We start from the raw sequence: 25263 nt of genomic DNA, 5'->3' as shown, positions 1-25263 counted from the left end.
CTGGATAAACTTGAAAGTAGAGGAAAGATTGATTAGGTTACTTGCCATTGTGTGTGCATCCATGGTAAGCCGTTTTAAACTATGGCAAGCCATCTGCAATTAGAATGATGCCTAGAAGCAATAAAACAGATACAGATATTGATAATTAACTAAATATACCGGTATGCCTGTGTTGAAGTATTTCAATTCCCAGCACTAGCAGGCATTTTAACAGCAACTATGCAAAAAACATTAGGCTACCTGCAGTCAGAGCAGCTTAATTAGCAATAACAGCAGAGGTTTGTTTGTCACCTTTATATTTATGTTTTTACAAACAAACTTTTTGCCTGAGCTTCAGATTCATTGTGATGCTATGGGCCTCATACATATGAAAGAGTAATGTTATTATGTAGTTCGGAAGTTATCAGAACATACCGTGAAACAAAGTTTTCACATTACAACTTTGCTGATAATATTTCAAATAGATGCCAGTTAGCGCATTAGCAAGTTTTTGTGGAAACTAGGCTGTTGGTGTTGTTTCATAGACTTTTGCTTGTGTGTAGTTATTTGCTAGATTTTGACAAGAGCTTGTGATAGCATGGGCTCACGCAAGCTGTCAAACACAGTCCACTAGCCTATGTGGTGCACCCCTCTACTTTAAGTATATCTTGATGTGTTTTATCAACACACTGTATAGAACTTACTGTAACTGTATAGGAAGTGGTGCTATCAGAGCAAGATGTTACAGATGGCGCATGAAAAAAGATTTACCTATTTACCACATTGCTATTCAATGTCATTACTACCGTCTGCCGTACAGCCAACCCTATATTCAATGTGTAAATTAGTATAATGGGGGATGGGATTAGATTTCAGGACAATAATGCAATAAATAAATTGGTTCCACTATTATTTAGATATCAAAGGACTGTTTTGTATTTTACTTTTTAATGAATTGCAGTTTGAGTACCCTATGTACATTGATGAGCTCCATATGAGGCCTGACAAACAACTGCGGTTTTGTCCCCTAATGACTGTCAACCACTTTATTTACAGTACCGTGTCTGTACATGTCTGATTGTGCAAAGTATTTTATGTTGAAACTGTTTGCTCTTCATGTTTATGATTAATGCAGTAACCAGCAACCATGGGGGACAGTGATATGGCCACCTATGGCAAAGCTTCCATCTACCTTCGTAAGCCTGAGAAGGAAAGAATGGAGGCCCAAAGCAGACCCTTTGATGCAAAGAGTGCTTGCTTTGTGGTTGATAAAGAGGAGTTGTACGTCAAGGGTACAATTAAAAAGAAGGAAGGCGGCAAAGTCGTTGTTGAAACGCTTGAAACCAAGGAGGTACTTTAGCAAGGATGTTGAAATTGTTCTGATGCTAAAATGAAATTTTCACAGAAAGTTTCTTGAATAGATATCTTTGTTAAAGCTGTTTTCTACATTGGTTTTAGGAAAAGACAGTGAAGGAAGACGAAGTCTTCCCCTTGAATCCTCCCAAATACGACAAAATTGAGGACATGGCCATGATGACCCACCTCAATGAAGCCTCTGTCCTGTATAACCTCAAAGAGCGTTATGCAGCATGGATGATCTATGTAAGATAACACTTTTAAACAAATTAAGAAAATAAAATGAATTTGAAAAGCTGAAAAAACTATTTTCTTTATTTCTTCATTCTAGACCTACTCTGGACTTTTCTGTGTCACTGTGAACCCCTACAAGTGGCTCCCAGTGTACGACTCAGAAGTGGTGAATGCCTACAGAGGCAAGAAGCGCGTGGAGGCCCCGCCCCACATCTTCTCTGTCTCTGACAATGCATTTCAGTTCATGCTCCAAGGTATGCTTTCAGTTTTAAATCCATCACTGGATAATACATTATATATTTCATTAATTTATGTAAAATTAACCATTCATGTCAATCTCTATTTTGCCCCACAGACAGAGAGAATCAGTCTGTCCTGATCACGTAAGTGTCCATGCATCGGTTAAAACGTTATATATTTTACATTATTAAAAGGCTAAACCTTTACATTATCTTCTGTATACTCTTCTGGTACACTTTGTAATTGTGATATAGAAAATTGCAATGTCTTCTGTTTAATACAGCGGAGAATCTGGTGCTGGCAAGACTGTAAACACCAAACGTGTCATCCAGTACTTTGCAACAATTGCAGTGTCTGGTGGTAAGAAGTCAGAGGCACCAGCCGGCAGCAGTGGAAAAATTAAGGTATAAGACCCCTTGCATATTTATAGACCCTTTCAAGAGAGTTCCATTATCAGCATCATAGTTGGCCCCACAAGGCTTCCGTTTTAACATTCCATATGCAGAAGAAGTAGATTGGGAACCAAATAGAACGTTCAAGCATTGTTTTTGTTTTTATTGTTATCACATACCAACACAGACAGTAACTTCCATGACAATATATCTATTGACTTGCAGGGCTCTCTTGAAGACCAGATTATTGCCGCAAACCCACTGCTGGAGGCTTATGGTAATGCCAAGACTGTGAGGAATGACAACTCTTCACGTTTCGTAAGTTTAGTGTCTCATCTAATCTCTTACATGTTTTTTTGTTTTTTTTTCGTTTTTAGATAGAATTGACTTCTTAGGGTTCTTCTTTTAACTCAAACTTATCATGCAGTATTTATTGTTACTCTTAGGTCTATTACTGAGTATTTGAATATTTATTGAATGCTTGAACATTTCCTCGTGTGTAACCTGCTTTGGTGAAAAGCATGAGCTAAATGAAAACATGTTATATCAAAACGTAATCTCAAACAGGGAAAATTCATCAGAATTCACTTTGCCACATCTGGAAAACTGGCTAGCGCTGATATTGAGACTTGTAAGTATAATTGTATACTATGTAAGTAGAAATTTTCTTTTATTGCCTTAAATGTATCAAATGAAAATGCATCTTTCTCTGCGTAAAAAGATCTGCTGGAGAAGTCTAGAGTGTCATTCCAGCTTCCTGATGAGAGAGGCTACCACATCTTCTTCCAGATGATGACCAACCACAAGCCTGAAATTATAGGTACGGTTAATATATTCACCAAACGTTCAAAAATCAATAAATGTAATTCTGAATTTGTAAAATTATTTTCTAATCTCGACAGAAATGTGCCTCATCACTTCCAACCCTTATGACTTCCCAATGTGCAGTCAGGGTCAGATCACTGTGGCGAGCATTGATGACAAAGAGGAGTTGGATGCCACAGATGTAAGTTTTCCCATAATGGGTTTTCCCCTCTTCAATTTCTTGAAGATACCTTTAAAATAATCAAATCATTTATCATTCTAGGATGCCATTGACATCCTGGGTTTCACTCCAGATGAGAAAGTCACCATTTACAAGCTGACTGGTGCTGTGCTCCATCATGGCAACATGAAATTCAAGCAGAAGCAGCGTGAGGAGCAGGCTGAGCCTGATGGCAATGAGGGTAGGTTACAGTACAACACTCTACTCAATCAGTCAGTTCTAGGAATAACGACAAGGTACTCTTAGTCATTGAGGTAATTTTATCATGTTAATTTAAAGTTAAATATGACTGATATCTAGTAAACACTTTTATCAAAAATGACAAAAACTGGCAGATTCGGAAAGTGAACCCGGGACGACTGATTTTCAAACAGTAACGTTAACGATGCTACACCATGTACAAAATTGTCATACCACCATGTTATTTGTATCAACATATGTATATTCATGTATGTATACTCGTGTTCTAAATTTCACTCTGGATCTATCTACATTTAAAGACAAACATTTACAAAACAATGGTCACTCAGACAACTTTATGTTTTTGTGAGCCATATAGCCTTTAACCTAACACTATCTTGGACAAACGTTATTATTTACAGTAGGGAGAGGAGACTGAGGTGGACAAACTTGTTTCATATGTTGTCCCAAATTTGTTTGGAGTGTGGAGTATGAAATTTGTCACTATACATTTCAAATCACTAAAATGCTTCACTTTTTTTAGATGCTGACAAAATCTCTTACCTCTTGGGCCTGAACTCCGCTGACATGCTGAAGGCTTTGTGCTACCCAAGAGTGAAAGTCGGAAATGAGTATGTCACCAAGGGTCAGACTGTGGCACAGGTATTATTTTAGTCACTAAAAAGTTCACTTAAGATCACAAATCACTTGGCAGTATTTGGACAGAATTACTAGTAGTAAAATGACCTGCTTTTATCCTATAAGCATTATACTTTTTGGTGTCTGAGCATAGGACGACCACTGCTTAAATATTCTGTTTCAGGTCAATAACTCAGTTGCGGCCTTATCCAAGTCCATCTATGAGAGGATGTTCTTGTGGATGGTCATCCGTATAAACGAGATGTTGGACACTAAACAGCCAAGACAGTTCTATATCGGTGTGCTGGATATTGCTGGCTTTGAGATTTTTGATGTAAGCATGAGTTAACGCCATTTTTCACTCACACCACAATGTAGTATAGTTTCAATAGGGGACATTAATATTACAAACTATTTTTCAATCACAGTACAACAGCATGGAACAGCTATGCATCAACTTCACCAATGAGAAACTGCAACAGTTCTTCAACCACACCATGTTCGTTCTGGAGCAAGAGGAATACAAGAAAGAAGGCATTGTATGGGAGTTCATTGACTTCGGCATGGACTTAGCTGCTTGCATTGAGCTCATTGAGAAGGTCAGTTTTAATCAGTCAAATGAGCCAAGTGCTAGATTTGTATTTTTTTTATAATATCCACTTTTAAAACTAAGCTCATTTTTCCAACAGCCTATGGGAATCTTTGCGATCCTTGAAGAGGAGTGCATGTTCCCCAAGGCTTCTGACACCACTTTTAAGAATAAGCTGTATGACCAGCATCTTGGTAAAAATAAGGCCTTTGAGAAGCCCAAGCCCAAAAAGGGCAAGCCTGAGGCCCACTTCTCCATGGTGCACTATGCCGGCACTGTGGACTACAATGTTACAGGGTGGCTGGACAAGAACAAGGATCCACTGAATGATTCTGTTGTGCAGCTGTACCAGAAGTCGGGAGTAAAACTCCTGCCTGTCTTGTACCCACCTGTTGTTGAGGGTAACAAAACACCTATACAAGTCTACAAGCTAATGCAAAAATATCCCATTTATGAAATGGTATATATATATATAATTGAATTATTGAATAATGTGTATGTCAACAGAGGTTGGTGGCGGTAAGAAGAAGAAGAAGGGTGGCTCCATGATGACTGTGTCATCACAGTTCAGGGTATGTATATTAAAACAATAACAAACAAATCAATCATCTAAAAGAAAGGTGAGGGCATGTTTTGATTGCATTCTTATCTCAACAGGAGAACTTGGGCAAACTGATGACCAACTTGAGGAGCACCCATCCTCACTTTGTGCGTTGCCTGATTCCAAATGAAATTAAGAAACCAGGTAAAGGGCGTTTGGTAGTCAATAAAGATGTGTGCATTGTTCATGTATTACATTGAGAACAGAAGATCTCATGACATGTATTTGACAGGTTATATGCAGAACTTCCTGGTCATCCACCAGCTCAGGTGCAATGGTGTGCTGGAGGGTATCAGAATCTGCAGAAAGGGTTTCCCAAGCAGGATCCTTTATGGTGACTTCAAACAAAGGTGAACATAGAAAGCCAATGAAGTATTACACATATTCAATACTGCATGTAGAGAGGAAAAACTAATGCGCTATATGGACATTTATTTATTCTGTCCAGATACAAAGTGCTAAATGCCAGTGTCATCCCTGAAGGCCAGTTCATTGATAACAAGAAGGCTGCTGAGAAGCTCTTGGGATCCATTGATGTTGATCACACGCAATACATGTTTGGACACACAAAGGTAGATAGGTTTCATGCAATCTATAATCTGTATCTCATGAGTACAAACTACAGCACATTTTTTTCTGTGTCAGATAGATGCTTATATTTTCATTCATCCCTCAGGTGTTCTTCAAAGCTGGTCTGCTGGGTGACCTTGAGGAGATGCGAGATGAGAAACTGGTTTCCCTGGTCACAATGACTCAGGCTCTCTGCCGTGCATACCTGATGAGAAGGGAGTTTTCAAAGATGATGGAAAGGAGGTAAGTCTGAAAGACTGCTATAGTATTAGGCCTATATTAATTGTATAGTCCGCCTCGGTATCCCTCTCAATTGATAGTGCATTGCTTTTTGCTAAATGAAATGTATTTCTCAAAAATATGTCTGAGAAGATCCTATTACACTTTCTACTAGGGATGTAACGGTATTGTCAATTTCACAAAAGTGTCTCGATATCGTCATGGACATGTGACTTTATCAAACGATAGGTTTTCTGGGTAAAAAACTGTGTAGTTTCAGCTGCCGTGCAGCAGAATGAAGGGAAAATGAAAATTACAGAGACCATCGTCCTATGTGTGCCTATTATCCTTTGCGCTCTGCTCACCGGTTGCCTCTACAGATCTAGGCCTACAGCAAAAATGGTAGATGCCAGTGTTGTCGAGACAATATAAAGAGCATGAATACAAGAGTTTAAATTGTCAAGTGTTTCTCATGCTGTTTTTTCATCTGCGCCTCCTCCGGTCTATATTTGATTAGACCTGTTATAAGAGTTGAGCTGTCCATTTTCATCACGTTATGGTTATTGTATTTAGCAGACACTTTTGTCCAAAGTGACATACAAATAAGAACAATACAATAGTTAAAATTAATGGTAAACTATTTACAGAGTTTGAATTCACAGAGATATTTTATGTATCAACCGAACAATTAAACTTGTCTATGAACGCACCATTAGGCTACTTTCTGTCTAATGTAAGATATTGGTGTTGTAGTTCATAGAAAAACGGAGTCAGGCTGAAACATACAGTAGTAGCCAAAAAAAGGTAGAACTGCGAAGGAAATCAGTGATCTGGTAGTAAATGATTTTATTTTCCGAGTCTTAATTTGCCTTTTTTTAAAATATCACAATCAATATTTTACCATTGATTTGTTACCGAGGTATCGTATTGAGAGATTTGTATTGTTACATCTCTGCAGTATTGCAATACATATTGTAACTTGGAGAGTGAAGGATCACTTTTATTTAGTAGTGAACAACGCGTTTCGCCTATGCTTCATCATAGGCGAAACGCGTTGTTCACTACTAAATAAAATCAGCAAAGAAATGCCACCAGTGTGCGGTGATCCTTCTCTCTCCTGGCTATCAATTGATGACTACACCTCACCAGCACCTGGAAGGCTGTGCACGGGAATTTCATCCTCTTCACATATTGTAACTTGTTAACTTGGACTTGTTATTGGGGTATTATCGCATTGTAAGATTTTGATATAGGCTAGTTACATCCCTACTCTATACAATTCATGTAATTATAATTCTACAACCTATATTTAAAGATACATTTTACCACCCTTCTTGTGTAGGGAGTCTGTCTACACCATCCAGTACAATATACGCTCATTCATGAATGTCAAGCACTGGCCTTGGATGAAGGTTTACTACAAGATCAAGCCTCTGCTGAAGACTGCTGAAACTGAGAAGGAGCTGGCCAACATGAAGGAAAACTATGAGAAACTCAAAGTGGACTGTGCAAAGGCATTAGCCAGGAAGAAGGAGCTAGAGGAGAAGATGGTGTCTCTGGTTCAAGAGAGGAATGACCTGGCGCTGCAAGTGTCATCTGTAAGTGTATAGTGTACCATTTCAATATTCACAACCACTACCCAGTCTCAGCATTGTGATTTCAATACAAATGATATATTGTCATGCTTTCATCTTATTTTACAATAGGGAAGTGAGGGTCTCGAAGATGCTGAGGAGAGGTGTGAGGGTCTTATCAAAAGTAAGATCCAGCTTGAGGCCAAGCTCAAAGAGACAACCGAGAGACTGGAGGATGAAGAGGAAATCAATGCTGAGCTGACTGCCAAGAAGAGGAAGCTGGAGGATGAGTGCTCTGAGCTCAAAAAGGACATTGATGATCTGGAGCTGACCTTGGCCAAAGTGGAGAAGGAGAAACATGCCACCGAGAACAAGGTTGGGATTTATAAAGAGGCAATCAATGTAGTCTGTCGGAAATAAAGTATTTTATTTACACTCTTCACTAATGTCAAACTTGTTCTATGTGCAGGTCAAGAACCTAACTGAAGAGATGGCCTCTCAGGATGAGTCCCTTGCTAAGCTGACAAAGGAGAAGAAAGCCCTCCAAGAGGCCCACCAGCAGACTCTTGATGATCTTCAAGCAGAGGAAGACAAAGTCAACACTCTGACCAAATCAAAGACTAAGCTTGAACAGCAAGTGGATGATGTAAGTACAAAAATCAACCTTTGACAACTTCTCACGCTGAAATTTACCACATACTCACCTCACACTTCAAATTGGCAGCTTGAGGGTTCTCTGGAGCAAGAAAAGAAGCTCCGTATGGACCTTGAGAGAGCTAAGCGAAAGCTTGAGGGTGACCTGAAGCTGGCCCAGGAGACCATAATGGATCTGGAGAATGACAAGCAGCAGTCTGATGAGAAGATAAAGAAGTAAAGGCATTATATATTGCAAAAAATCACTGTTCAATTCCCATGTATGCAGCCAACTTCAGATTATTCTTCCTTTTCTTCAATCTTTTTTTTAATCAGGAAGGACTTCGAAACAAGTCAACTTCTTAGTAAGATTGAAGATGAACAATCACTTGGTGCTCAGCTGCAGAAAAAGATCAAGGAGCTTCAGGTTTAATTATTCTTCAACTCAAACTTTCAGCGTTATTGCAATTTTCTGTCTTACCAATAAAATATAATATTTTTTTTTCAATAGGCCCGCATTGAGGAACTGGAGGAAGAGATTGAGTCTGAGCGTGCAGCTCGTGCCAAGATTGAGAAGCAGAGAGCTGATCTCTCCAGGGAACTTGAAGAGATTAGTGAAAGGCTTGAGGAAGCTGGTGGTGCCACTGCTGCTCAAATTGAGATGAGCAAAAAGCGTGAGGCTGAGTTCCAGAAGTTGCGTCGTGACCTTGAAGAGTCCACCCTGCAGCACGAAGCCACTGCGTCAGCTCTCCGCAAGAAGCAGGCCGACAGCGTGGCTGAGCTGGGAGAGCAGATTGACAACCTCCAACGTGTCAAGCAGAAGCTTGAAAAGGAGAAGAGTGAATACAAGATGGAGATTGATGATCTCTCCAGCAATATGGAAGCTGTTGCTAAATCTAAGGTTGGTGAGATGTTTACCCTCATGCTATCTTGTAAACGAATCAATAATTTCATTAACTTTTTGCTTCTAACGGACATTATCATAAACAGACAAATCTGGAGAAGATGTGCCGCACCCTTGAAGACCAACTCAGTGAAACCAAGGCCAAGAGTGATGAGGGTGCCCGTCAGGTCAATGACCTCAGTGGTCAGAGAGCAAGACTTCAGACTGAAAATGGTGAGCTTGGCCGCCAGGTCGAGGAAAAAGATGCTCTTGTGTCTCAGCTGACCAGAAGCAAGCAGGCCTTCACTCAGCAAGTTGAGGAACTGAAGAGACTGAATGAAGAGGAAGTCAAGGTACTGATACCTACAGTATGCATGAAATTGGATTACATCAATCACATTTGGGGAAATGCTTACATAATCACCCTTACTTGTTAACAAACAGGCCAAGAATGCCCTGGCTCATGCTGTTCAGTCAGCTCGCCACGACTGCGACCTTTTAAGGGAGCAGTTTGAGGAGGAGCAGGAAGCAAAGGCTGAGCTTCAACGTGGCATGTCCAAGGCCAACAGCGAGGTTGCTCAGTGGAGGAGCAAATACGAAACTGATGCCATCCAGCGCACTGAAGAGCTTGAGGAGTCCAAGTATGTGCTAAAGATGCTAAAACGCAGTTTTGGATATGGATTTTTTTTCACTAAAACTTTCTAAAAAAATCATCATATTTTGTGTCTTAAATCTGATGCTTTTTCCTTCAGAAAAAAGCTTGCCCAGCGTCTCCAGGAGGCTGAGGAGCAAATCGAGGCAACCAACTCAAAATGTGCCTCTCTAGATAAGACCAAGCAGAGACTCCAGAGTGAGGTTGAAGACCTCATGATTGATGTGGAGAGAGCCAATGGTCTAGCTGCTAACCTTGACAAGAAGCAAAGAAACTTTGACAAGGTAATACCTCCAAAACATCATTCAGATGTGGAATGTAGGTGAATACATATAAGTCTCACAACAAAAACTGTTTCTAAAAGGTCCTGGCAGAATGGAAGCAGAAGTACGAGGAGGGTCAGGCAGAGTTGGAGGGTGCCCAGAAAGAGGCTCGTTCTCTCAGCACTGAGCTGTTCAAGATGAAGAACTCCTATGAGGAGTCTCTTGACCACCTTGAGACCCTGAAGAGGGAGAACAAGAATTTGCAACGTGAGTCAAAAACAACCCAATACATATCCCACTGAAAAAATATTTTTATGTGTTAATGTTTGCTGTAATATAACTGCATATTTGCAGAAGAGATCTCGGATCTGACTGAGCAGCTTGGTGAGACTGGAAAGAGCATCCACGAGCTTGAGAAGTCCAAGAAGACTGTAGAGACTGAGAAGTCTGAGATCCAGACAGCCCTGGAAGAGGCTGAGGTAAAAAAAATCAGGATGGCTTTCCTACACAGTGAGAAATGGAAATTATGATGTTTTTTCATTTCAAAATTCTTCATTTTCTTGTTTAGGGAACTCTTGAGCATGAGGAGTCCAAGATTCTTCGTGTCCAACTTGAACTCAACCAGATCAAGGGTGAGGTTGACAGGAAGCTTGCAGAGAAGGATGAGGAGATGGAGCAGATCAAGAGGAATGCCCAGAGGATAGCCGACTCCATGCAGAGCACTTTGGACTCTGAGGTCAGGAGCAGAAATGATGCCCTGAGAATCAAGAAGAAGATGGAGGGAGACCTCAATGAGATGGAGGTTCAGTTGAGCCATGCTAACCGCCAGGCTGCCGAGTCTCAGAAACAACTGAGAAATGTGCAGGGTCAACTCAAGGTCAGTAATGCAATAAAATAGTACAAGGATCCTATCTTACCATAATTGCTATTTGGTTAATAGTTCAAGAATGTCCATACATCAATATTATATGATTTTGTCCGAACTCTCTCTTGGTAGTATGGCACATCTTTACATGTTTTTTCTTATTAGGATGCCCAACTGCACCTTGATGATGCTGTCAGAGGACAAGAAGACGGGAAGGAGCAGGTTGCCATGGTGGAGCGCAGGAACACCCTGATGTTGGCTGAGATTGAGGAGCTCAGAGTTGCTCTGGAGCAGACAGAGAGAGGCCGCAAAGTGGCTGAACAGGAGCTGGTTGATGTCAGTGAGCGTGTTGGCCTCCTGCACTCTCAGGTGGGGATATATTTTTCTCATCAAAAAAAAGCCTGCTGTTCTTTTAAAAAAATATTTTTCACCGTATAACATATTTTAATTATTATTATTTTGAATTATTTCTGAATGTTAGAACACAAGTCTGATTAACACCAAGAAGAAGCTTGAGGCTGACTTGGTTCAGATCCAAGGTGAGGTTGATGACATCGTCCAGGAGGCTAGAAATGCTGAGGACAAGGCCAAGAAAGCCATCACTGATGTAAGCAATGTTTTGTTTTGCACCTCAGTACTGTATATTATGAGCTAAATACTGTACGTAGCTTGCGTGATCTAAAACACAATTTCCCATTATTCAGGCTGCCATGATGGCGGAGGAGCTGAAGAAGGAGCAGGACACCAGTTCTCATCTGGAGAGGATGAAGAAGAACCTGGAGGTCACTGTGAAGGATCTGCAACACCGCCTGGATGAGGCTGAGAATCTGGCCATGAAGGGTGGCAAGAAACAACTCCAGAAACTGGAGTCCAGAGTATGTGACTAAACTTGGGTAAGATATTCAGAATGTAATAAATAAAATGAAGACATTGTGAAATGAAATCTTGCTTATGTAAAGGTTCGTGAGTTGGAAAGTGAGGTTGAGAATGAGCAACGACGTGGTGTTGATGCTGTCAAGGGAGTCCGCAAATACGAGAGGAGAGTGAAGGAGCTCACCTACCAGGTACAAAGTTTTTTTCACCACTATTGAACAGCATTCATCTCGAGGAAGACAATGATTGACAGTTTTTCTTTTCAGACTGAGGAGGACAAGAAAAACGTCAGCAGACTGCAGGACCTGGTTGACAAGCTGCAGTTGAAGGTCAAATCCTACAAGAGGCAGGCTGAGGAAGCTGTAAGTAGTTTCTTGTGTCATATGCCGTGCCTTTCGTATTAATAAAAATGATAGTTTAATTTGAAGATACTGGACTAAAGAGAATAAAAGATAAACAATTTTTTGGTTCATCCAAACACCATCGTAAGTTGTAATGAATGCAACAGGAAGGATGAACACCAAAACATGTTGTATCTCTTAGTCCTTTCAGTCCAGTGTTTTCAAAGTAAACCTTTTAAAAGAACTGCTATCACTTGGACCCTAAATTAATCTTCATAGACACAAAAATTATTGGTTTGCTTCAAAACAGAAGCCTCTGCACTAATCAAACATATTTTCTCATTATTAGGAGGAGCAATCCAACTCCCACCTGTCTAAGTTCAGGAAGGTTCAGCATGAGCTGGAGGAGGCTGAGGAGCGTGCTGACATTGCTGAATCCCAGGTCAACAAGATGAGAGCAAAGAGCCGTGATTCTGGAAAGGTAAATCTAATTTGCCATATTTCAATGTATTATAGGCCATCATATGTTCATATTCAATTTAATTCCTTTCCTCAATTTCTCTTTCTCAGGGCAAAGAGGCTGCAGAGTAAATCCTGTGAAATCTTCTGGCCAGTCTCTAATTTGGATTAATATCCTGATTACTGTGGCCATTCAACTCCTACATAATAAAAGTCTCTTCAGAATATATGAGTATATTGTTTTTAATCAGAATTAATTGTGATCAGAATGTGTAACATATTTGGACTTATATGCATTTAATATGCATATAATGTTCCCTATATGCATTTAAAATCACTTGACGATTTCCTGGTCTGTTAGGATAAAATCGACTTGTTTGCCAATAATGAATGATGTAGTAACACTTTCTATGAAGGTCACTGTTATAATGAGTTATGCATACATTCATAACACCTTATGACGCAATCATAAGTAATTACAATAACTAGAAGTTTCTGAGGAACTGCAAAAGTGTGCTTGCTCAGGTGCAGTTAACCAATGGGAGCAGATAGTGAAATATGGTGTGTTGAACTAGGTATGATCTAAGAATTCCAACGGTACATCATTTTTCAAAATCAGGCGTACAGGTCAAAGTGCATTAACGTACATCCGAAACGCCAAAACACATTTTTGCTAGTTGCAGCGACCCCTAGGTCAAAGGGCACCAAATTATATGTGTGCCCTCACAATGGAGTCCCGAGTCCCTGTACCAAGAGGTCATTCAATGTGCTTTACATTAACAAAAGCAAACAGGAATAGCTGATAAAAGCATAGAAGGGCAATAGTCAAAGAATAGTTTAAAAAATAAAGAATAAAAAAAGAATAAGAAGAAAACATAAGACACACAAGGTAATAGTACATAAAACCATAAAAGGGCAATAATTAAAACATAAAAAAAGAACATGGAATGATTATACTAGTCAAGAACCCGGTGTACAGCAGCAAGGTCACCAAATGTATTATGTGTCCTCAGGATGGGATCCCAAGTCAATATATCTAGATTGGTTTCTACACATGAAAACGTTGCTGAGATATGAGCCTACTTCCTGTGATTATAGCGCCCCCTAGTGGTCAAAAGACACCAAATTTATTGTGCGTTGTTAAAGATGAACTGAACTGAAAGAATCAACATTGATAATGTGTTGATTATGACAATTAAAAATAAATGACACTAAAAAAAATAATTTAAAAAATCAATACGTAGCCTTTTTTAAGCAACACCAAAATTGCGTTTGTTAGTATTAGAACGCTGCCAGTTTCAGTGACGTCACTGGCATGGTAGGACCTGAGAAGTTCTATAGGCAACAGCTGCAGCATATTATGTATACACGAAAATTAGTCATTTTAATGGCATGGGTTACAAATTTGAGCCTGTGAGGGACAGGCCTGTAGTGTCTTGACTACCACTAGATGGGTTGCAGGCTCCAGCTCAACCTTCAGTAGAATCATTTGGGTGAAAATGACTGTGTGGGCGCTGCCGGAGCATGGACACTGGAATCTATCTGTTGCAAAGCAGTGGCGAAACGTAGGGAAAATGTTCAAGGAAGCCAAAGTTACGGGAAAAATATGTTTATTTATGTATGTGTTTATTTCGGGGGTATACATTTTGTGCAATGTACAACATAGATACATTTTGGGCGGCACAACATAGGCTACTGTAGACCTAGCCTACAGGTCATGTAGAAAACTGCACGAGGGGCGCTTGAGACAGCAACACGCACGCTGTCTCTCTGTCTCCCTCCATCCCTCACACACACACATTGCCTACTGTACATCCTCCACACAACTGCATACTCACTCACCACCACTACATTAGGCCTATGCGAAGGCTACGGTGCATACAAATAAGCTATATAACACGCATTGTCACGGCAATGTAGGCTAACGCAGTATGGACTACTGGCACTCGTAACAGCAACTCACGGGCTCTCTCTCTCCCTCCCTTGAAACTGTTAAAAACTTCGTTACCCCAAGTTGACCCCAGATACACGGAGGATACACGAGTTTGCTAAGGCTAACGTTAGTGGAGAGTTTGCAGATTTTTACCTTGTGGATGTTGATATTGCACGAGGGTGAGTAGAAAGGGACATTGGATTCTGTTTACAGACCCGCTGTGGTTTAGTTACCAGCTAGTAAACGCATTATTATCAATCTGTGATATCGTCGGAGTCATGGTTTATACTCTCTATGGTCGGAGTGCTAGCTTGTGGAGTTTGACATAAGAGTGTTTCCAAGGTGTTTACCTGCTAGCCCTTTCCTAGGTTGGATGGATCGTATGGTAGCCTATCTTACTGGAGCTCATCTGAGGCTACTTCGAGATATTATTCCAAAGGGGACAGATAGGCTACTGCACTTAAAACTTTAAACGATTGAACGAACCTTCCCGGACTTTGTAATTGCGACCAGTGACTGCATTGGGTGAACGAAGCCGAAGTTGAAACTTAGGCTCCATTGCACATAGACTGTGGGCTCGCCCTTCTATGAATTGAAAAAGACTACAACCTGCCCCACCGAGTTTGCGATAAAGTAAGCAAGAAAAGGGTTTTTTAAGTCAGGATATGGCAAGTCAATGGCATTTAAGTTACAGACCAGTTTCCATAGTGCACATCTTATCAATAGTTTGAATGTCGTGTGTGTTTCTGCTCATTGACAAAATAGCGTTCAGTATGATTCATGCCCAATTAATTTCCCCTGTTAAAGTGTTTGCCTTTGTTTCACTAGTTTGGTTTCATTTTGTATGAGATTTTGTGATGTAGGCTAGCCTATGATAAATGGCTTATGGCCAATATGTAACTCAGCTAGGCCTAATGTTAGTTTCCTCAGCCATGTCAGCTAGCCTCAGACTCATTATCTGCTATGGCTGCTAGTGCTAGTGCAGAGTAGCTTACCATGCCAGTGACGTAGCCGATTGTTGCAGGGTACCCCCAGAATTGTCAGACCTAAATTTAAGACTTTTTAAGACCTTTTTAATACCACTTCAGATGAAATTTAATACCTACATCGCACCCATTCGGATAGAATAAATAACATTAAAGGTAAGATTAAATCTCAAATAATTACTATTTACAAGTGTTTGAACATGCCAACATGAACATGACAGCAGTGCAGTGGCAACGCAAAGCTTTGTCGCGGTAGTAACGTGACTGAATGTCCCGCTTCATGGACAAATTTACACGGAATAGAAGTTGATTTCAGGGATTCAAGTGAAAAAAAAAATTGTTTGACTGAACTTTTTTCAGGCCATAAGTCATACGTTGTTCATATCTACCTATAGAGATAGCACCCCTTTTGCGGTCGCGACCTATTGGTTTTTAATGTACAAAAAGATGCAAACAGCAAAGTAAAGCACCAAATAAACACCAAAACAAGGCTACAGGGTACTAAGTTACTATGTAATTAATGCCACCTACAGGTGAATGCATAGAACATAACAATCCTATGGTTTGTGTTAACCTGGCCCTAGCCAGATGAATGTCGTTCCGCTAGCTCCGCCTAGCTTCACTCACATCCATCTGGAACCTCTTCCATAGACCTCTGAAGTTCGCCTACAAAAAAGCTGCCATCTTTGACATCCGGTATCTGGCGATTTTTCCTATGGGAAAATAACATGGGGATTTTGAATAATCGCACCTGTTAAAGTCTCGTGGGGATGAAAAAGTCTGAAATGCAGACGTTTTCCTGAACACACTTTTGTCCTCTGCCTTCGAGTGGATACTGTGATCTCCGGTAAGTGAAGGCGGCACACTTAGATGTTTGCTACTCCAGAGCTAACTTGCAATGCAATTTGCCATAGGTAGTTAGCTTCAATTAACAACCGGATCTCCTTATATGGGCAAAGATGGCCGTTTTGGATCTTTTTTGTAGGCGAACTTCAGAGGTCTATTGAGAGTGATTTCTCCAACCAACTTTATGGTTTAGCCAATCAGGACGCAGGGCGGGAGTTTCATAGATGTGACATAGCGTAGAAGCGACTGTGAGACTGTTATCAGCGTCACGGGTTGGCTTCGATGAGAGTGGTTGAAGTAGCACGTCAATAGATGACGGACAAGTGGCTTATTCAATCATATGCAAGCATTTTTTGATTAGGTCCAGCCTTCTGAAACGACATTTCAATGGATCGGTTCCAGATGGATGAGTGGAGCTAGCGGAACGACATTCATCTGGCTAGGGCCAGGTTAGGTTTGTGTACCCTGTAGCCTCGTTTTAGCCGCCAATGGCCGACATGTGAATAAGGCGAATTGAGAGTGTTCTTGATTGAGATTGAGTTTTCCTGTTGAACAAAACAATATTTCAATACCATCCCTGACCATTGCTGATTAGCCATTGCTGTTCTTTTCTACTGCAGCAATATTGTAGCAAGGCTTTAACTTACACTTATTTAATTACTTCAGGCCAAAAGTGTTTAAAGGGGAGATTTTTTTCTTGTTAATATGCAATTCAACACTAAGTAAAATCTATAAAATCAAGTTTGCAAGACTTCACATTTCCTCATCAAAGTAATGAATCAGAACAGTCTAGATATTGTTCATATTTCCATTTGTTGCCTCATCTGCATTTAATGAAAACATGGTAATTTTGAGTTTTACAGACAACTCAAATTTTTCAATGAGCAGCAGTGTGCGCTCATGCAGGAGGTCTGCACATCTGATAACGACAATCGTGTTGCGCTATGAAAGAACATGCGTAGCCTATACGCATGTTAGCGCAAACACGGTCAGCCATAGATAAACGTAGCCTATCTCTGTCGTGGTGGCTAGTTGCACCAGGTAGGGAAGATGTCCTGAAGTGCAAGAACGTTAACCTTATGGCGGTCTTCTGATTGTTGGCGTGCTAAAACATTTTCCTATTGCATCCATGAACAATTTTCTTGCAGCAAACCGCGCAAAAGCAAACCCCTGGCACTTTATTTTTTTACAACATGGCTTGTTAGTTCTCCCCCGTTTCCAACAGCCGCCCATCTCCATTTATTTTTTAACTTTTGACACCTGTGCCTTCCTTTATTGTTGTTTATGTAAAGCACATTGATGTTTATGTAAAGCACATTGAATGACCTCTGTGTATGAAATGCGCTATATAAATAAACTTGACTTGACTTGACTTTAGCAACGCATCCATGACAGCTAGTGGCCTTGCCAAATAGACGCACACAAATCATGACGCTATATGCGAGGTTTTGGTAGGCCTACTGGTTATGGTTTTGTGCTATACATTAATAACAGCAAAGTTTTAAGTTGACTATTTTAATTGCATGGTTATTTTTTGTCAACATACGCTCACAACTTACTGTCGTTAAAATGAGGCCTAAGCAAAATAGGCTACAAGGCTGTCTGTGCGTCACAAACACGACTGACCCCCTTACTCAACAGTTCGCGATATTATTATTTTATGTTAACATGGTCAGTCAAAACCGTCCGTCGCAAATTGTGAAAAACAGACGGGATAGGCATAGGCTACGGTTTATATTGCGTCGCTTTACACATACTGTTAGTTGCATTGATCAAAAACTGTAACAATAATAGTAGGCTACATCGGGTGGCAGCAGACTATCTGTTCAAGTCATAGGTGACACCCAAAATGAATGACCTCCCCTGACAAGAGTTTGCGATAGTAAGAAATTGTCTACATTGATGCACGGAAAGAACACGGCCTCCAAATTCGCACATAGAGCTCACAATATCATATCCAAAAAAGTTAAACGGATTGGGCAACCTCATCAGCTGTCTCGATGGTGTCACTATAATCCAACTTTTACCGTCCTCCAGACGTGTTCTTTTTTTTTTAAGCAACCGCCCCAGGCCAATGAGACAAGCGTGTAGCTACAACATAAACAAAGCGAAACTCATGGCTGACGTATCTTCTTGAGCGGTCTCTGATTGAGACACAGAAAGTTCTCAAGAACACTATTAGGTCTTTAAATATTTACCATCACACACATTCATTCATTCATCGGAGCTAATATTTGTAGTTGCCTTAAAAAAAGGAAAAGAAAAGGTGATAGACCCCCCTCCTATTTTGTTTTCTCACCGGATCTGCATCGATCTCAAATATGACATTTCTAAAATCAAATTGACGGAAATCCGTCGTACGACGGATAACTTTAATCCATGTCTGATTTAAGCTACGTAAGGATATTAGACTAAATCTACTGATCATTTGAAAAATTAAGACCTCCGTGAGGTGAAATTCAATACTTTTTAAGGCCTTAATTTAGGAAAATGAAATGTAATACTTTTTAATACTTTTAAGACTCCGCGGGTACCCTGTGTTGAAATCCAACATGGCGGCGCCCGTGTAACAACAACACCACTTTCAACGTACATTTTTATCCCTTTTAATAAATTCAGCCATTTTAATCATTGTACCAATGAGAAGAAATAAAATACATCTGTTATATCACCTTTACTTAAAATTCCAGTTCAGTTCATCTTTAAGGGTAGATGTGGTCGAGGCATTGTGAGGTGGATGTTATAGCACTCAGAGAACTCAAGTGGAAAGATGGGTGTTTATTTTTCCCAATTGAGGCCCAATGACCACTTGCTGCTGTGGGGCTCTGAGTTACAGTAATCTGCCCTCGACATTCTGAGGTAGCAATAATATAACATTATAATAAATATACTGTTCAGTGTATCATATTGACAATGTAAATAGGAAGCCTGCATGTGTTGTAATAACTATTAAATGTCTCACCTTCCACACAGAATAAAACTGCCCAGATGAAAATGATGTTGGTCATTGTTCTGGAGGATTCTGTCAACATGAGCAGTAGATCTAACAGACTATAAGTTCCAGATATAAACCCTCTCTGAAGCGTAAGCTGGCAATGCAAAATCGACTATGTAAATACAGCGTCTTGGTTGAACACACACAATGGAGACCACGCAAGGACTTACCCACCCTTACAGGACATCTGTACCATGCCATGTCTGAGATGTTAGACATACATTTGATGATGATTTAGAACACAGACAGAAAAACATACACTTGAATCAGTGTTGCATCAAGTGCATTTCCACCACGTTTTAAAGGGAAGAAAAGAAATGAAACAAACACATCCCTTTTCGTTGACGGTGATGGATTGATGTAGCCTGGCTAGCGCCACCACTTCTCAATGAGACGTGGTCTGGGAACCAAACGTTAATTTTCTCGTATTTGAAAAAAATGCCCAGATTCGTTTATTGGGTGCCACGGATGTCTATCAAATGCGTCTGTGCATAGCTCATCCCAGGCGAAAATTTGCTCCATGGTCTCCAGGCTGCCTTAGCAGCGTGAATCAAATCGCGCGCAAGGCAGCATGGGAACACCCAGGCTAGGATTGATGGCTCAACAACATGGTCATGTGACAAATCAAATGGCTGTATTTGTTTGTCTTATTGGTCTTATTTGTTCCAGTTGTTTCAGTCGTTAATTTTTTTTTTTTTTATCTTTTAATCATTCAAAAGAATGTGTAGATATTTCCCATTAGTTTTTGATACAAAGTATAACAAGTATATCAAATATAACAAGTCTGAAACAAGTATCAAATTCATATTAAAGCAGCTCGGCAGCAGTCAGAGGTGTTTGGGGGAGATGTGATGTTGATCAGCATGTGACTTCAGGAAAGTCATTTACATGGAGACATGAAAGTTTGCATCAGCTGCAGATATTTCAATGTTGCAGCAGGACTTGGGCCACGCTCTGGATAGGAACGTTCTGGAACTCTGAAACATTCTGGAACTCTACCTCCGCACCATCAGCACTCAGCAGCGATGGTGTTCATCTCACTCTTCGCCCCTCTCATCCTGTGCACTCATGGTGAACATTTATCTGCTGACTACAAGACTTTAGATATTTGTGTACATGCCAACATTTGTAGTGTACATGTTGACTAACAAATTCATTTTGTGTACAGATTTAAATATGCCAATATGGTCACTTTTTCTTCTTAGATTCCTGGGGACAGGTGACTGTTACTCAGGCCTCAGCACTGGCTGCCAATCCTGGACACGGTGCCAGAATCAGCTGTAAACGCAGTGGAAGTGTTCATTATGACTGCAGCCAAATCCCATGCATCTCCTGGTACCAACAGAAGCCTGGGGAGAAACCCAAACCCCTCATCTATGTACAGGGGCGCCGCTAGGGTTGTATTCCATAGGACGCACCATACTTGGCCCAACCCCCCCCCCCCCCCCAAAAAAAAAAAAAGAAAGCCCCTCTTAATCACGTCAACATGTCATCCCTTATCAAATAGCCTACTGCATTAAGCGTCTAACTTTTACAACACTGGCTGTGGGCTTATAGGTGTTTTTAAAAGTTCTGGGATGAGGGAGATTTCTCTCCCGGGATTTTTTTTAAATTCTGGTTGCTAAACACACTATTTTAACGCAGTTTGGAAAGGACAGAAATACCTTTACAAAGCAAGCGGCTCTGACTCAAATTAGGTGAACATACTTTATGCGCATTATAACTTCACTGCCCAACCCGCGAAAAAGGGAAAGAAAAGAAAAAATAAACCAATGAGTTTATGTCGCGATTTGCGAGAGAAAAACACAGTTATGGTAACTTACTAACAATAAGGACTTGCTCACAACACTCTAAATACATTGCACTGCTGTTTTGGTTGTCCCAAACTTTTAGATGATAGGCATAGGCCTATGCACAGTCAAGGAATTTTAACACCCGCACCAACCCGACTCGTCATGACGTGCCTTAGCCCCAAAAAGGCTGAGAACCTCTGCTCTACGCATTAACTGAATCCCTGTTCAAACTAGTGTTTTATTTTTTTTAAATAAGCCTACAGAGGTAAGCAAACAATTCAACATTTTAAACATGTGTAGACCATGACCGTAGAGGACAATCTCTCACTGCTGTCAGTGTCTGCACCACTGCTAAGAACAGTACGCCTACATCTTTTAACGTTACGGTTAAACGCCTGAAAAATATTAAGCTGCTGCTGTTGTTTTCTTTTCATGACTGAATGCATGTGTGTCTGTGCTTCTGTAACCTGTTGATTCGCAGAATTTACCAGAAACATTCCGTGCACACTGTACTTTCCATAACACAGCAAAACTAATATGTGAACAAAATTTGATTGACTCCTATTACATTGACAGAATTACCTTTGTTTATAGAAATGACTTTGTGTGCCAGTGGCAAACCTGACCTCATGTCTTGAAGAGATTGTGGTGTCAGCAGCAACAACAGTGTTCAGTGGAGTGTGGCTGCTAGAGAGTCATTTGCATAGGGACTTGTTTGCATGTGCAGAGCATATTTGGTCCAGATGCTTGATGTTGGGGCAGCTGAACGCTTACAACTGATCCGTCAGCACAGACCAGCGATGGCCTTCACTGCACTCTTCCTGTGGTCTCTCGTCGTCTGCATTCAAGGTGAATTCAGAACTTTCAGTGTTGACAGATTTAGTGACCACCAGCTCTGATAACATTATATTATTCAATGTTTACATGTTTATTCAATATGTATGTATCTTTCTGAATCGTGTACTGTTATTGCCTCTTTTGTTAGATTCCATGGGACAGGTCACTCTTACTCAACCTCCAGCAGTGACCACCAGTCCAGGAGGCACAGTTAAAATCAGCTGTAAACGGACTGGAAGCATTCATTGGGACTGTTCTTCTCCAAATAAATGCATCTCCTGGTACCAACAGAAGTCTGGGGAGAAACCCAAACTCCTCATCTACTCTGTGAGCAGCCTCCAGTCTGGTATTCCATCTCGGTTTAGTGGCAGTGGATCTGGGAATGACTACAGTCTGACCATCAGTGGAGTCCAGAGAGAAGATGCAGGAGATTATTACTGCATGAGTCACCATGTACCTACTGGTAGTACTGCACAGTTCACACAGTGATACAGACTCGTACAAAAACCTCAACGTCTCTCAGTCAGTCAGGTGGCACAGTGAGTGTAGTCAACTGCTGCAGATGGAGCCCCCTGCAGGTGGCACAGTGAGTGTGATCTACTGCTGCAGATGGAGCCCCCTGCAGGTGGCACAGTAAGTGTGATGATCTACTGCTGCAGGTGGAGCCCCCTGCAGGTGGCACAGTGAGTGTGATGATCTACTGCTGCAGGTGGAGCCCCCTGCAGGTGGCACAGTGAGTGTGATCTACTGCTGCAGGTGGAGCCCCCTGCAGGTGGCACAGTGAGTGTGATGATCTACTGCTGCAGGTGGAGCCCCCTGCTGGTGGTACACACCAGAGTGAAGTCAGAACCTAATCATATTTAACCTGATCCTCTTCAGAAGATATGACCACACCAGACAATATATTCTTAAATAGTAGTTGATTATATAGATTGCTATTATATATATTACATATTGCTTATTGATTGCCATATGCTATTAGTGATGATGAAAGTACCTCAATGACTAAAAAGGGGGAGGGGGTTGTATTTCATATGCCTCCCCTAAAGTATGTGTTCCTTTCATTTATATATTTAGCAGACACGTTTATCCAAATTGACTTACATATTACATTGTCCTGGGAGCAAGGTGGGGTTGAGTACCTTGCTCAAGGGCACAACAGTTGGGAAATGTGTTTAAAGTGTATTTTGACCTGTGTGTGTAGCCATATCAGTGCAGGTGTGCTATACTGTAATTTGACCTGAAGTCTATTTTGAGTTGGTTGTTGTATTGCAGTGTAAAATACCAACTGTAATTTTACTACCTTTGATAAATATGAACAGCTAGTGCAATAAAACAGATTATTTTTCAGTGAGATTACATTGAACATGCAACATTCAATAGAAATAAAGCAAATCGTTTCACCTAAATACTGGAGAGTATACTGGTATTGCTCCTACATGTTTAGAACTGCTGTTTTACTGTATTCTCCAACCCTTTCCAAGTCAACTGAAGTAAGTGAGGGATCATAAATTCTTCCATGAGAAATATTTCCACGTGTGCAATCTTCCACTACTTCTTCGTTGGGTTTAGATGGTAATCTGGATTTTGCACTTGTGTTGCTGATGCCCTGTGATAGCAGCAGTGAGTGTGTGTCTGTTTCACACACCCTGCAGGTCAGGAGAGAGAAATCTGTACAGTGTTTCAGATGCTGCAAACATTTGATGATGATTCAAACAATCCTGACATGTAAACAAATACATAAAGGCATGTGAAGCATTAAGACATGAAGCACTAAGAAACACTGTTTACTAATATACATATAAAAGCATCCCTCAGTCAGATGGCCCTGTGAGTGTAGAAACACAGTTTACTAATATACATATAAAAGCCTCCCTCAGTCAGATGGCCCAGTGAGTGTACAGCTACTGCCCCCTGCTGGTACTGAGGTGGAAGTCACAAGTGACACAAATAAAGTGATTTGTGCACAGGTAACATGGGGGTGATTAGTACACAGATAACATGAGGGGGGGGGGATTAGTACACAGTACGGAGACACATATTTCTCTGCATTACATCAGTACGTAAAACGTATAGCAGAGTGCCCTCATAATAATCAATGTGTACATCTTCAGCCATGAATCCTTTCATAGGAGTGATGATGTCATGACCTGATCCTCACCATCAGAGACCAGCTGCATAACATCACAGTGTAGGAGGATGACATTTGCCAGCCAGACAGTTAACAACAGTGATTTATTCATTTCTCTGACCTCTGACACTAGTCCAGTTCTAGGTTAAATGCATACAGTGGGACAGATGTGAGCCCATGTGAGGTCATCAAATTAGAGGAAGTGTAGTGATGACCTCACACTAGTTGATGCCCCTACAAGCTGCAGAAAGGTCATAGTGTCCACAATCTCCTAAACGGCCTTATAACCCAGCAAGATAATCTAGAGAGTCAATTTAGTATTCAATAGAACAATTAGGGCCACATTTTGTGTATATCAGACTTTCAGTGATACAGCCTATGGACGTGATGTACTGAGCAAAACACTGATGGCTACGAAGGTTTTAGCAGCCTGGAGAAGCAGAATTCCTGCTGTAACTTGCTGATTCTGTTGTGAGAATCTACCAGAAACATTCTGTACAAACCATACTTTCCATAATACAGCAAAACTAATATCTGAACAAAATATACATTTGATGGCCTATAACACTGACAGAATTGCCTTTATTTTTTTAAAAAATAAACAATAAAACAATAAAAACAACATAAAAATAACCTCATGTCTTGAAGAGATTGTGGTGTCAGCAGCAACAACAGTGTTCAGTGGAGTGTGGCTGCTAGAGAGTTATTTGCATAGGGACTTGTTTGCATGTGCAGAGCATATTTGGTCCAGATGCTTGATGTTGGGGCAGCTGAACGCTTACAACTGCTGCGTCAGCACAGACCAGCGATGGCCTAGTCAATATAAAAAGTTCCTTATTTTCAACTGAACTCTAAAGATAATGAACATAGGCTATATGGAGTATTTCTTGTTAGTTATGTCCTTTATTTGTGTACATTTTGTGCACGCACTTCTGCTGTAGCCTAGCATTTATTTCAGTTTATATCAGCTATATTTTTAAAGAATACAATGTGTTGCCTCAGGCCCGCTGCACATCTTTTGAAATTTTATTTGAAATAATCAAATATGTCTTAAAGTTAAGTAACTATCTTTGCTTTCATTTGATTCCCATCAAGACACACTGGTAAAAATGGCTTTACATTCTTAATATGGACTTCTGGAATGTTTAGAAATGT

General features: G+C 40.6%; 1 protein-coding gene and 1 gene segment (V, D, J or C); both read left to right on the top strand.

The window, feature by feature from the left end:
• The first annotated feature begins 1126 nt into the window (after nucleotides 1–1126).
• Nucleotides 1127–12719, top strand: LOC143142232 (myosin heavy chain, fast skeletal muscle-like). The gene is made up of 38 exons (XM_076303005.1): nucleotides 1127–1330; nucleotides 1438–1581; nucleotides 1667–1823; nucleotides 1925–1952; nucleotides 2093–2213; nucleotides 2427–2519; nucleotides 2769–2832; nucleotides 2923–3021; nucleotides 3104–3207; nucleotides 3289–3427; nucleotides 3971–4089; nucleotides 4250–4399; nucleotides 4494–4664; nucleotides 4755–5055; nucleotides 5162–5226; nucleotides 5312–5399; nucleotides 5488–5605; nucleotides 5704–5827; nucleotides 5932–6068; nucleotides 7387–7642; nucleotides 7751–7993; nucleotides 8088–8264; nucleotides 8343–8488; nucleotides 8588–8678; nucleotides 8763–9152; nucleotides 9242–9487; nucleotides 9579–9775; nucleotides 9887–10070; nucleotides 10151–10316; nucleotides 10404–10528; nucleotides 10618–10926; nucleotides 11080–11283; nucleotides 11396–11521; nucleotides 11619–11789; nucleotides 11874–11978; nucleotides 12054–12149; nucleotides 12478–12609; nucleotides 12699–12719. The coding sequence occupies exons 1-38, from the start codon at nucleotides 1127–1129 to the stop codon at nucleotides 12717–12719; spliced, it is 5811 nt and encodes a 1936-aa protein (XP_076159120.1).
• A 7653-nt stretch (nucleotides 12720–20372) lies between these two features.
• LOC143141725 (immunoglobulin lambda variable 7-43-like) lies at nucleotides 20373–22644 on the top strand. The segment is given in 4 exon segments: nucleotides 20373–20418; nucleotides 20553–20725; nucleotides 21884–21989; nucleotides 22126–22644. Coding segments are annotated over 4 exon segments (666 nt in total).
• Nucleotides 22645–25263: the final 2619 nt, after the last annotated feature.

The sequence above is a fragment of the Alosa pseudoharengus genome, unplaced genomic scaffold, assembly GCF_046254945.1.
Source record: "Alosa pseudoharengus isolate Yale_2024_CS ecotype anadromous, Long Island Sound unplaced genomic scaffold, YU_APseudo_1.1 YU_APseudo_1.1_scf_24, whole genome shotgun sequence".
Classification (NCBI taxonomy): Eukaryota; Metazoa; Chordata; class Actinopteri; order Clupeiformes; family Clupeidae; genus Alosa; species Alosa pseudoharengus.
This window is presented reverse-complemented; position numbering and strand designations above follow the sequence as displayed.